Consider the following 13,538-nt stretch of genomic DNA (forward strand, 5'->3'; position numbering starts at 1 on the left):
TGGGCCACTAAAGAAAAGAAAAAAGAAAAGGTATGAGAAAACACCCAAAAGTCCAAAAAGTTTGGGCCACTAAGGTCTGGACGAAAAGACTAGTTGTTTTCACCAATCAAAGTGGGCAAAACGTACCATAGAAAAAGTTGTATTTTATATCTGATCCCACCAAATGTAACATCGAATAATCAGAACCTTGAATCATATGAACGGATTAAAACCCACTGCAACAATGCTTAATTTAATATTATATGACAGACTGCCGTTTGGTTAGTTGATTTAGATGTAACATTCTTTGAATTTGGACTTAGCTTGACTATGGAATTTTTAAATGATTAATTGATAGAAAATACAGGAATCCAATGAGAGGGAGCTTGAATTTCTTGTTTCGATTATGAACTTAAATTGTTAAACATCTAGCTTAGTTAGTTGGATGGATGAGTTGGGCACTTCATTAATGGCCAACTCCTTCTCCATCTCTTCTGCTTCAAAAGTTGAGTGAACTCCATACAACAAATAGAACACAGTTATCAAACATGCCCATACACTAAACCTTTGGAAAGACAGCATACTCAGTGTTGTCATCAGGAAGACATTGAGGAAAATAGATATGGCTGCCGGCCAAGGCATGAAGGGGATCGACCACTCACTAGGCTGACGGATGCAAGGGACCATGTACTGGAAGAAGGCTGTCATTGTGACCATGAGCCCACCAAATAGAGGCAAACCCCACCATTGCTGTTTCAGTTTCCATGATATGGAGAACCCTATGGCGCTTGATGTGAGGAGGAAGAGGAAAGACAGTGTTCGGAGAGGTGGGTTTTGGCTTTTGATCACATATTTCCGATAGATCGTAGCGTTGGCGACGAGGTAGAACACCAACAGTGTGCCAATCGAGATCATTTCAAGCACTATGTCCAAGTCTGTGAATAGTGCTATTGATGCTGTGCAAAGCCCTACATTATTGGAGATGGATCAATTTCTTTTTCTCTTTTCTTCTCAATTAACTAGGAAAGTTTTGCATTATTTTATTATTGCAAATGGCTTCATTAATTTGAGGAAGGGATAAGAAAATCAAACTCTTAAATCATACATGATAGAAGTATGATTTTTATTAGTTTTTTTTCGCTATATGTGCATCAGTATTTAAGCTGAAACCTAAGACATTGCATCTTCCCCTACATGAATTATGGAAATGCATGCTTCCCCTTGATCATGAATTCATCATGATATTTAGGGAGATATCTCACAACAACCGATTAACATATGTTTCTTTTTAAAAATGCAAAGTACGAAACTTTTTTTTGTTTAATGTTAATGTGTATTTTCTCTTTTATGCAAGTTTTGATATTTATCAAATAAAAACAAGTGTTATAGTTGAAAAGTGATAGAAAAGAGATGAAACTAATCAAGATATTTTAGTGGTTAAATTTTGGGTATCACCTAACAACTCTCAACAAATCCCACACCAACCCTTCCTTTAAGAAAAAGAAAAAAAAAAGGTAAGCACTTCCCATTAATGCTGTCATTCCTATGTCATGTAATCTTTGTGAAGTGTGAGTTCTAAGCTGGGGGAAAAAATTCACGTACCCAAAAAGAGAGTGGCATTCAAAGGGGTGCCTGTTGAAGGATGCACATTAGATAGCCAAGAAGGCACTAGCCTCGCCCTTCCTATAACACATAGGTATCTGGCTTGGCCTAACATGGCAACCAAGAGAGAAGCAACAATCCCCAAGCTTGCTCCGGCCCCAACAACATTCCCCGCCCATTTCCAACCAATGTTTTGGAAAGCCATTGAATATGAAGCCTTTGCAGCTATCTATACATTCATATCATAATATATGGATATCAAAAGAATGTCATAAAATTATACATCACGATTGTTCCTCATTAATAAAAATGGAGTTTAGACGATTGACCTGATTGTAAGGAACCATCATGCATAAAGCCAAGGCCATGAGGCAGTAAAGTGCTGAAACAATAAGAACTGACCCAACAATCCCCACTGGAAGGCTCACGGAAGGGTTTTGGATCTCTTCGGCCAAGGTTGAAACTGAGTCATATCCTATGTAACTGAAGTAAACTATGGCTGCTCCATCAAGCACTCCTCTAATACCATGTGGAGCTATCCCATTTGGTTTCACCAAGTTATCCACGCTCCCATTGCAGAAACCCACGATTATGATGAATCCAAAGAAAATAACATGAAAGATTGTCATAATAAGGTTCAAGGTTGAGCTTTCCTTTGTACTGCAATCCCCACAAAAAGAAAAAAAGAACATCAACTATTGTTTTTCTTTGTCTGCAGCTCAACAATGAGTAAAAGATACTGAAAAGAGTAGTAATAATTGCTAGTTTGATCATAATAAAACAAAACAACAACGATAATAAATTGGAAAAACTTGTAATGAACACAGATCCAATGACACTAATCACTTCCTTTCCAACAACCAAAACCCAATTATCCAAGCCACTAATAGACAAGTAAAATAAATGCTCCACTTCACTCACTTACTCTCTTGTTAAACAAATATTAAAAAGAACTTTTTGAAGTAAGAGATCAAATCCAGACCTATGGCATAGACAGAGAGTGAGAAGAAGAACAAGAGCTACAGCAGTGAAATCCAACTTGTTATAGCCTTCAAGCAATCCATGAACTTCCACTCTCCAGGAATTGGGATCACTTACCCCAAAAGCTGAGCATAAATACTCTGTAAAACTTCTTGCCACCGCGGCGTTTGATAATACATACTCCATTAGTATGTTTGCTCCAGCAAAATACCCCACAAATTCTCCTACAATGGAGAAGTTGATGATATATGTATATATATTGTTTTAATCTCTTTCAATCAAGAAATGGAGAAAAAAGAAAAAGAGTTATATAATTAATGTAATGATGGTATACCAAAAGTGACTCTGAGGTAACTGAAAGCGCCACCAGCAACAGGAATCTGGACTGAAAATTCAGTATAACACAAAGAAGAAAGAAGTGCTGATATTCCAGCAATGATATAAGAAATGAAGACTGCAGGGCCGGAGTTATTGCGAGCAACGCGGCCAGTGGTGACGAAAACACCAACACCAAGCATTCCACCAATACCAAGAGCTACTAAATCATACCACTTAAGTTTCCTTTTCATATCAGCACCAGACCTTAGCCTGACTTGGTTAAGCTCTTGGTCCGGGGTCCATGTTGCTAGCATTCTCTTTCTAAGCCTATGAGGGGTTTGGGAAAGAGATTGGAGGTAGTTGAAGATGAAAACTTTGTTGTGTGTGGATTGAATGGCTGCCATGTTTGTGAAGGAAATGAGTGCTTTGTGGCTTTCGAATAAGAAGCTTGCGGTGAGGGTTTAAATATGCATTTAAGTGAGAGGCTATGTATTGTATATTTGCTGGATTCTTTTTTTTTTTTCTAAAGTTTTGATTGATGGAGAAAGAACCAAAATGGTGAGAGCCTTTAGCTTTATTAAAAAGACCAACTTGTCCTTGGGATTATTCAATCTTTACAATTCTACCCCTTTGGTCTCTATCCTACACAGAAACAGCTTTTATAGACCCAAGACTCGAAAGAGTGTTTCTTCTTCTGTTATATATATATATATAGAGAGAGAGAGAGAGAGAGAGAGAGAGAAGCATGTAAAGAAATAATAAGTAAGAATATAGAAAATAATAATACAAGCTTTGTAAAGAGGAATAACTTGAACTATATTTTTGATGAAAGACTTTGACCTAATCTTTAAGAATTTCCTCATCTGAAAACTTTGAAAAAGATGTGACAAGCATCCCCATACACTTTGTTGAAAAAAAAAAAAAAGCAAACTAGAGAGAATTGCTTCACCATCAGTTTCCAAGAATAATTGGACTTGATTCCTGAACACAACATTACAGTTGCAACACAGATCACTGCAGTGTAAAAGGAAAATCTTGTTAGAGTGTCACACGTGTATTTGCACTAACACAACAAAGATTGATGTTAATTTTCTGTAATTATTTTACCAATAAGAATTGACTGAAGATCATCATGAAAAAAGCAAGGCCTAGGTAAATTTTGAGAGTTGAATGTGGCAAAGACTATGCATTATTACAATTTGCAAAACTTCAGCCGGCAGCACTGTGAAGATGGCTGGCGCATTGCCTGCCATTTTCTCATTCACAAAACAAAGCTTTCGGCGCTTACATCTTACTATGACCAGCTAGGCTACATATGATGTTCCAAGTCGAACTCTTTCACTACATCTTCAGTTCATCATTGCGGTGCACTTTCCCGGCTAAGAGATATAAATGCGAAATGAAAAAAACAAATTACATTCTCACAACACCAATTGGCTGATTATAAGTTGGAAAATAAAAATTTGTAAGTTGGTGATTCTCTTGGCGTATCGTTTTGGTAAAGTGCATGGTATAGACAATTGGCTGAAAAGAATCAAATCAATTGGAATAAGGAATTCATTCATGTAAATATAACCAAAGCATCTGGAATATATCATTTGCCAACCTGTGACTTATCAAGATTTGATTTGATCTTCCTGAATGTACCTTTTCTTTTTTTTCCATCTCATAGAGGCTATAGTTTTTAGAGTAGATACCTCTTCTCTCTCTCTCTCTCTCTCTCTTCTTTACCCCAATCTAATAATCCCCATCCCCAATATTTCACTACATAAATGAGTGGTGAATCGCAATTTGAGAACAATTTTCCAAACATAATGTCTATTACCAGTACTAGGATTTGAAGTTTTGAACTCCATGCATGTAACTACCAACTGAATTCAACTTTGGATTTTAAGCTCTTTATATGAACTTATAGGCAAGGATATAAATGGTAATAGGTAGAGATGTCCATGGTGGTCCCAGGTCGGGCTGATGCTCGATTTTAAAAAAAATTTAGGCCCTCCGACTTGGTCTGTTCAAAAAGTCAATATTACAATTTTAAAAAATAAAAAAAAATATAATTTTATATTAATATTTATATATTTTTATAATTAAATTTAAATAAATCGTACTCGTGAACAAAAACTCTTTATCCAAACTTGATCCAAGTCGGATTAGGCAAGTCACTCAATTGATGGCACTCTACAAAATTTCGTAATCTCTTTAAATAAATATTTGATAAAAAAATTATATTTTGGTATATAACTGAACTTTATAGCTCATAAATTAGAAAAAATAAAAAAATTGTTATAATTTATCATTTCAGCCTCTCTATAAATGGAATTTTAAGCTTAATCAATAGTATTAGAAGTCAGTTTTTTTAATACGTTTATTGTTGGTGTACTTGTCATCTTCTATTTCTGTCTCTAAATTCAAAGTTTTCACTATAACAAATAGAATAAAGTCTCTCATTAATTGATAATTCCTTTCCTTTTACCATTAGGAGTTTTATTAATTTTCCTTTTCTAAACTAAGAGATTAAGTTGTTGATGACTATGATGTAGTATTATAGTGATTATATGAATGCATGAATCGATGATGCTTCTTTTTTAATATATGGTATGTTTAATCACCATTTATAAGTTGATTTTATATTTAATATGAATAGTGATAATAATAGAGTGAATCTGTAATGGACTATTAAAAAACCTCATAGATCGCCAATTAAAAGTCCAAACAGTTTTGGTTTAAAGCATGCAAATCATATAACGTAAGTTATAATAGCCTACCAGATGTTCTTTAAGTTGCAATTGGCATTATATCGAACATTAGAAGTTTTGAAATGGTATAAATGAATTTCTCTTTTATATATATTAATTATGCATGATGTAAAACGTCTCCCTTGTGGACATAAGAATCACTAATAAATAGTGAAGTAAATAATTTAATTGGCCCCCAAAGGTGAAGATACGCCGTTGCTCATAAGACGATTATAGATAAGAGTTGAGGATCCTGCATAAGCATCCCAGAACAGCTTTATGTAACTTTCATTAAAAGCTAGAAACGGAATGGAAGTCGGTTGTGACAGTTAATAGTTGAATTACAAACAGGGAATTTAGTATTAAAACCTAAGTGGGGAGGCGGTGACATAACCATTAATTTATAGTCTTTAATATTTACCACCATCTCCAAGCAAAGCTTATCCACTGCTCTCTGCCTTTCTGCATATTTGTTATCTTGGAGAATCATTATCATGTTTAAAGTTCATTCATCTAAACAAATTAAACCCAACATTCTGGCATAACCAAAGAAAACGAAAGAGGAAAAAAGAGAAGCCCTTTTATTTTTATGTCCAATCATCAAAGGCCCTGCTTATACACAGATGTTATGAATCTGTTTTTGGGTCTTCTTGATAATGATTCTAAAAGCATCCTTTGGTAGTCTGTACGTGTCACAAATATAGCTACGGGGACATTGATATTTGCCTGTATATTTGAACTGTTTATATGTCAACATCTACATGGAAATTTCGATATACTTGTGGAGAAGAGGTTATCAGAATCAAGGTACCCCACTTGGATAAGGTGCCCCCCATACTCCAAACTGTAGTTTTTATCTAAAATTACTAATTAGGATTCAAAGTGAAATCATGAGTCATGAGGTGGATTTTGTCTCAATACAAATCCAAATCCAAATCATCAACAATCCTATTACAAAACAATTCAGATATGTCTTCATCAATGCTGCAACTTGTATCAACAACCCCGGATCCCATGATGAATATTACTAATGAGTTTGTATTTCATACCATATATTTTTCGTAATATATATTTAGAATATTACTGCAAAAGGCAAAAAAAAAAAAAAGGTTGACTTGAGGAAATCATTGTCCTTTCATCAGCATGCAACAAAATAGGAGGAGGCTGCTCAATCGACTAAATTATTTTTTACTAGTTGACAACATAATTAACACATTGCTGACTACTAAACATAAAATGTCTCAGCAACTTGCTAATTAATCTTAATTTCAGACAATTATACAAAGCTCTTAGTCTCAGCATTACTCATCCTTGTCTTTGTAAAGAAAGTCCAAATTTTTTAGCCTTGTTAGCATCAAATACAAACTAATCAGATAATTGAGAAATGGGGACTGAAATATTTAAAACCTTTGAAACAGTAGTAAGCATATTCACTCAACTTAAATAAGTAGAGCATTAGGGGAGTGGAATTTTATCTTCTTTCCTTTCTTCTTTCTGTGCAATTTCAAAGTGATTGGTAGTTTAATTGCACTGAGGAGGGTAGTAGGAAGCTCTTGGATCTTTTTTTTTTTTTTTAATTTATTTAATTTCTTGGGGTTGAGTGGGTCACCTAAATTTTTGTATTGACCTCACCCCTTATCTCTCCCTTCTTATTGAATGTTGTCAAAGTACCTTTTTAAAGCATATTAGTGTTTTCTTATGACTATGGAACCTACATAATAAAGACATGTCATGAGTGAAAAAGTGGTTTGTTTTTATTACCAGATGAGACCATTTACTAATGAAAAGTTGAAAAGAAAAGAGAATATAGTTTGAGTCTCATTTCATTAGAAGCCAATTTTGGTGGAAGGAACCAGCATGGATTATCCCTAATTTACAAGGTTACTTCTAAATCTTTGTTTGTGAAAACTAGCTTTCTGGGATTTTAGTATAGATATAGGTTAATCCCCCTATTACTTTCTTTATACTAACTTCTAAAGTTTCTTTTCTTTTTTGTTTGTTTCCAATCTTGACATGAAGTATAGGGTTTTAAACAAGAGTGCTTGATTATGTAATCAAACAATGGATATAATATTTATGTATATTCTTAAAAGGTGATATCTAACAAATTTGGAGTTCAAAAATAAATATCGTAGAAAATATATTGTACTTTACTTACTAATGCTAATATTGAAGATGTACTAATCTGTGTTATGTTTGATAAGGAATGACTATAACATGATTAGCAGCATACATACTTCAATTGAGCTCAATTTGTGCAAGCAAACCATGCAAGCGGCCCCCAGTAATCTAGAGATTGGCAATGGCTAGCTAGGCTTCATTCTTTAGGATCAATTAAGAGCTACTAACCTATAGGCAAAGTTTTCTCAAGCTATGGATTAGACATCCTTTAGGGCTAAAAGCATTGAGATTAGTTGCATTATGGAATCCAGTGATCAGTGTGCAAAATAAAAGCATGAAGAAGACATCTTTCAAGTTGACATAGCTCATTCTGTTATATTATATAAAGCAAGACAAAAAAAAGCAGCAATTTGTTAGGGAATGATTATAAGTTCATTGCTCCCCTCCTCCATTTAATATTTTATAAGCAAAAAAGCCAAAATTCAAGGGTGGGAATGGATAGAAAGTTGAAAGCTAGAGGCCTCAAAACGCCAATTCTGAAAACCAGTACCTGCCTAATGAAGATCATGGACTAGATTAACTTCATGGTGACTAAAAAAATCATGACAATTGTTTGTGGTTCAAAAGAAAGAAAACCCCTCCTTCACAATGCCTATTTCATGGACCAAATGGATTGAATTATATAATTTGAGGCCCTTAGTTGGCTATCATTGCCATCAACAGCTGATCTAATTTAAATAATTACAACATATAGAACCTACATAGTTTCCTGTTTAGGGTTTAAATCATTTATATAGTGGAGATCAGTTTCTTATATCAGCTTTACATAATGGAGATTGATCTTTATATAATCACCTGCATTTTCTTGTTGCTTTTTCTCAGCTATCAGGTTTTTAATTGGTTCTAAAGGTTTCGAATCAACATCCAGATTCAGTGCACCCGCACCACATATATAATAACTATTTGGCCTAAACCCCAATTTAATCCTGTTGGTTCATGTACTATACGACAAGTTTGGACTAGAATTTGTAATTCCGTCATTTATCCTCAAAATATGAACTATGTAATAAAATAATGAAATTGGAAACAGCAGAAAGGTGTTAACATAGGAAAAAGTACACCTGCATGGAGTAAAGACAAAGAGAGACCTGACAGATTTAATAATCTAATAAAACTACCTTTAATGTCCTAAATTGATTTTCGAACAAAACAAGATTCAATGTAGTTAACTAACATGGTCTGCCATTTTATAAAAGAAAAAAGGGTTTAAAATAAGATTTCTGGTGACCCCGCATGCGGATTGTTTTTTAGGTTATAATATATCTGTGTGTCACATGCGCAGCCACGCCAATGGAAAGTGATATACATGCCGTATAGAATTTGCATGGGAAAACCTAAAATTTAAAGGATATATGAGGGTGGAGGACTGACTGATGTTTCATGCCTTGGATGAGCCATTGGGTTCTGCCTTTTACAACATTTAAAGCCAAAACTATATGTTAAGCTAAGGGGAAAAGGCAAAAGCAACAACAAAAGTGTATATACGACATCACTTTTGAGGCTGGACACTATAAGACTTGAAATATTACTTTTCTGCAACCAGTGCTTTCAACATTCATTTATTGCAAATAAAGTCTAAACTTTCATATCCATCATTGGAAAACAAAATAGTAGGTGCAATATACTCAGCTATCAAAGAAATTTATAAATGAATTTATGTGTCCATTTTTGTGCATATATGATGAGTTTAAGCTGAAGATTTTTTTTTCAGAATTCTGGTTGAAAGAGCCTATGAATCAATCTTATATGGGTTGGTAATCAGTAAATTCTAGCACAAATAAATTTCAAAATTATATATAAATTTTATCTCGCTCAATAATATGATATATAAACTTTGATTTGAGAAAATTGTATATGTAAAAATATTATGAAAAGTTACACTAAGGCCATTTTAAGCTTTTTACCTTCAAACTAATTTTTCAAACCAAAGTGAAAAAGCAAGAAAATTCAATTTTGGGTAGAAATTTATAAAATTGTCACTTTACTCATTCATAATATTAACGAGAAGGGATTGTATCAAACTGTGATTCCACGTCATCCCTATTCCTTTTCAATAGGAGGATGATAAATCAAATTTTTTCTCCTGATTTTCAACTTTTTCCTCCTGAGAAAATTCAAATCCAACTAAATAGACTAAAAATTAGGAGGAAAACTCTGATTTATAATTTTCCTATTAGAAAGGGAAAGGGATAACGTGGAATCACAGTTTAATACAATCTTTTTCTAATGTTAACTACTTACAAAAATTATATTTAAATTTATTATATCATATTATTAACAATAAATTGCCATAAATTATTTTTCTAAACTAATTAAAATAATATTTATTAATACCAAAAATAATAACATATCATCATTGTATCCCTTAGCATATACTCATAATTTTATTTTTTGTCAATACTCATAATTTTAATATTAAGGGATAAATATTATAAAAAAATTAAGGACTAAATAAACAATAATCATAAGGAGATTGAAAAAGAGTGATACTTTTAACTTGAGTCAATTATTCCATTAATTATTAAAATTTTATTTTGTTAAGATTAATTTTGGATGTGATTTTAATATCTAAAATATGGTGTATATATTCAAATTAAATTTAATAAATTATTTATATTAATTATTTATAAAGTATTTAAAATTTAATTTATATATATTATAAAATTAACAAATTAACTACTATTTATATTAATTTATGTTTTATTTTTAAAATCACGTCTAAAATAGATATTTTAATTTTTCACAATACCATTTTGACATGAGTTCTAGACACTTAAAATTTTAAATGCGTTTTCACAACACTTTTAAAAGTATTTTTTAAACCAAACTTTTCAAAAGTATTTTTCAACTATAGAAATAATACTAAACTAGTCTAAAGTGTTATAACACCTCAACTAACACTCCAAGTAATTTTAGATTGATAATTTTAACTTGTTATTATCTATATTTTATTATGAGATTTAGTTGTAACAAATACATGTATTTAAAAGCTAGCATATATGAGTCAAAATATGGGTCCTAAGTTAATGAGGTTGATTCTTTCCTCATTTAGAGGATAAAAATTAAGTTGTATTAAATTGAAGTTGTCATGATCAAAAATAATTATTATAAAATTTAATTCTAAAATTATGAGAAGGTCATTGGTGATTGACTAGTTAATTGAAAAACTATTCAAATGGAAGTATTTTTCATAGACTACACTTATTTTTTAGCAACAAACTTGTTCACTAAGAATTTGTTTTTGTTAATGACATCAAGAGATTATTTGATTCTTTTATGAGGAGATTTGCAACTTTAAGTAGGAAAGTGACATAACGCAAAAGAAACTTGCTAAGCATCCGTTCAACATTGTGTGCTCCTTTACTTTGTGTTTGACACATCTATCTCAAGGGGTCACTTGCAATGTCATAACATTCCAAACAACACCACAAATAATACCTTTAATAAACAAATTTAATGTTGGTGTGTGGGGATAAAATTAAACTTATAAGAAATTAACGAAGACTTCAAGGCGTGTATCAATGTCACTTTATTTAAGGTTCTATTCGCCTCCACCTATATTATGGTGTGCAAAAGAGTTACTGGTAAATGAACCTCGAAGATACAACGAAGCCCAATAACTGTCTACGTTTTGCACTAACAGAAACAATCCACTGAGCACTGAGTGAAGCATTTCTATGTTTTCTGGTGTGTCATGCAAATGAAATTTCACTCCTATTTATAGGAGGTTTCATGTCTCTTCATAAGGACATAACTACCCAAATGGATAGTCATATCTTTAGCAATAAACATAATTATTCAATAGATGTCTACTTGAATAGTTATAACTATTTGTTTATAATCAAGTGACATAACTTTGGTTACTTATAACTTTTCATTTGCAACTATTGGAGCACTATTTATATTTTGAAAATGTTCCAACAATCTCCCCCCATTCTCAAAATATTCTAGATTTTGATAATCTTGAAAATCAACTACATGAATGAAGGTGCCTTACGATTGAACCTTCGTTTAGTGAAAGCATGTTAAAGTTAATCAAAATTGTATGGTAGACTATGCTTTGAACCAACTATTCCATTTAATTAATCGAACACATCTCACACAAGGACTCCGACACCAGTTAATGCACAATATCCAGGGACACTATTATGATCATGTGTCTATAACCTCTTTTCATGAGTGATGTCAAAGTCATGCCATTGAGCTCCTAGAAGCAGCCACAGTTCTACTTATATAGGTAAATCCCATCAAGAGTGTTCCTATAATTATAACACTCTAACCTATTTATGTTATGGGTATATTAAGAGTATAATGCTCTCGTTCTTTCCTTATTTACGGGTACATAACACTTTTTACCTTGGGATGATATATTATATATTATTTTACAGTATTAGCAGTTACATACTGATGATGTACTTTGTCTTATTGAACTCAAGACTTGAGGTTATACCAAGTATTGAGTTGAGTTTTCATCATGGGTGACTCAAATATTATAGGCTTGCACCTCATCCCCAAATTTTTAGCTTTTCACCTATATGTTTATAATTTATACCACACGATGAAATTTTATATTTATTTGTGTCTTGAAAATAATTCACAAGACGAACACCTCTATCATGTTCAATTATTCATTCTTTCGTAAAAGAATGCTAATAAGGATATCCTTTCTACTATTACCAAATTACAATGATCACTTTATCTTTTCTTATCATGATGGTTTCATATTGGTCATTTTATTCATTTTTGATATCCAAGAAATTAATTTCACAATCGCCAAATATATAAAAAACCACATGCATCATCGTAAATATGCCCAATATGATCTCAATTTCAAATATATGATTACCACGTTATATATTCTCACTAGAAGATTTCATACCAGAATAGTGATCTTATTATATAAGCCAATGCTTTCCACTATTATACATTGACACATTGACTAGAAAAATTAACCATACATATGTATGTGACTTATTTAATTTCTAGTCAAAACCATATCTAGTCCAAACTATAACACTCTGCCCAGCGAAGCCCTAATATTCGGGTGTTGTTTTAGAAGTAAGAATTTTAGAATAAGTTCTGAATAAGTAAAGCAATGGATTCATTTAAGAAAAAGAAGTTCACAAGTACGCATTTGGGCGAAGTCCTAAAAGTTTGAAACATGGTCCATAGGAATAAAGCTTAAGATGATAGTTTTAAATGTCTAACATTAGGATTGGATTAAGTATATGTTGCCTTCTGAGCGCGTTTGTGACGCCTTAGTCTAGCGTATTCTGGAGGAATGAAACTTATGGCTAAGTTAAGTACGATGATTCAAAGAATAATGGTAAGTGTGTATAAGTCTCTGAATTAGGCGTATAGTTATATAGAAAAATGACATGCGACCAAAAAGACCCATCTTGGCATATAGAATAGGCGAACTAAGAATGTTCTGTTTATACAGCCCTCTATAACAAAAACGATTAAGGAATCATAGGGAGGAATATTTGACTAAATAGTAGTAGTCATCCAAATGCATTTTTGGTGTATAGAATGGGCAGACTCTGATATGGAAATAAGTGGACAATGATTCCTCGTTAGATTAGGATGATAAGTGAAAAAAAAGTGATGGTTACGAAAAGGATGGTTATAAGGTTTGAGGCCACGCTATAAGGCATAATACCTCCAGTGACCAATGTGGTCTCATACTAGTTAAATTATAAGGAAGGTTGGTTGGGAACTAACGTAACGTGAACCAGA

The 13,538-nt window shown here is 32.6% G+C and overlaps 1 protein-coding gene across 1 annotated transcript; it reads right to left on the reverse strand.

Moving 5' to 3' along the window:
- Positions 1-360: 360 nt before the first annotated feature.
- LOC105792000 (cationic amino acid transporter 6, chloroplastic) lies at positions 361-3,351 on the reverse strand. Its single transcript, XM_012620351.2, has 5 exons — positions 2,897-3,351; positions 2,564-2,786; positions 1,911-2,241; positions 1,582-1,810; positions 361-947 (listed from the first exon to the last, which is right to left on the reverse strand). Exons 1-5 carry the CDS (start codon positions 3,282-3,284, stop codon positions 400-402), a joined length of 1,719 nt encoding a protein of 572 aa, XP_012475805.1. The 5' UTR covers positions 3,285-3,351; the 3' UTR covers positions 361-399.
- Positions 3,352-13,538: the final 10,187 nt, after the last annotated feature.

Source organism: Gossypium raimondii, chromosome 8 (assembly GCF_025698545.1).
Source record: "Gossypium raimondii isolate GPD5lz chromosome 8, ASM2569854v1, whole genome shotgun sequence".
Lineage (NCBI taxonomy): Eukaryota > Viridiplantae > Streptophyta > Magnoliopsida > Malvales > Malvaceae > Gossypium > Gossypium raimondii.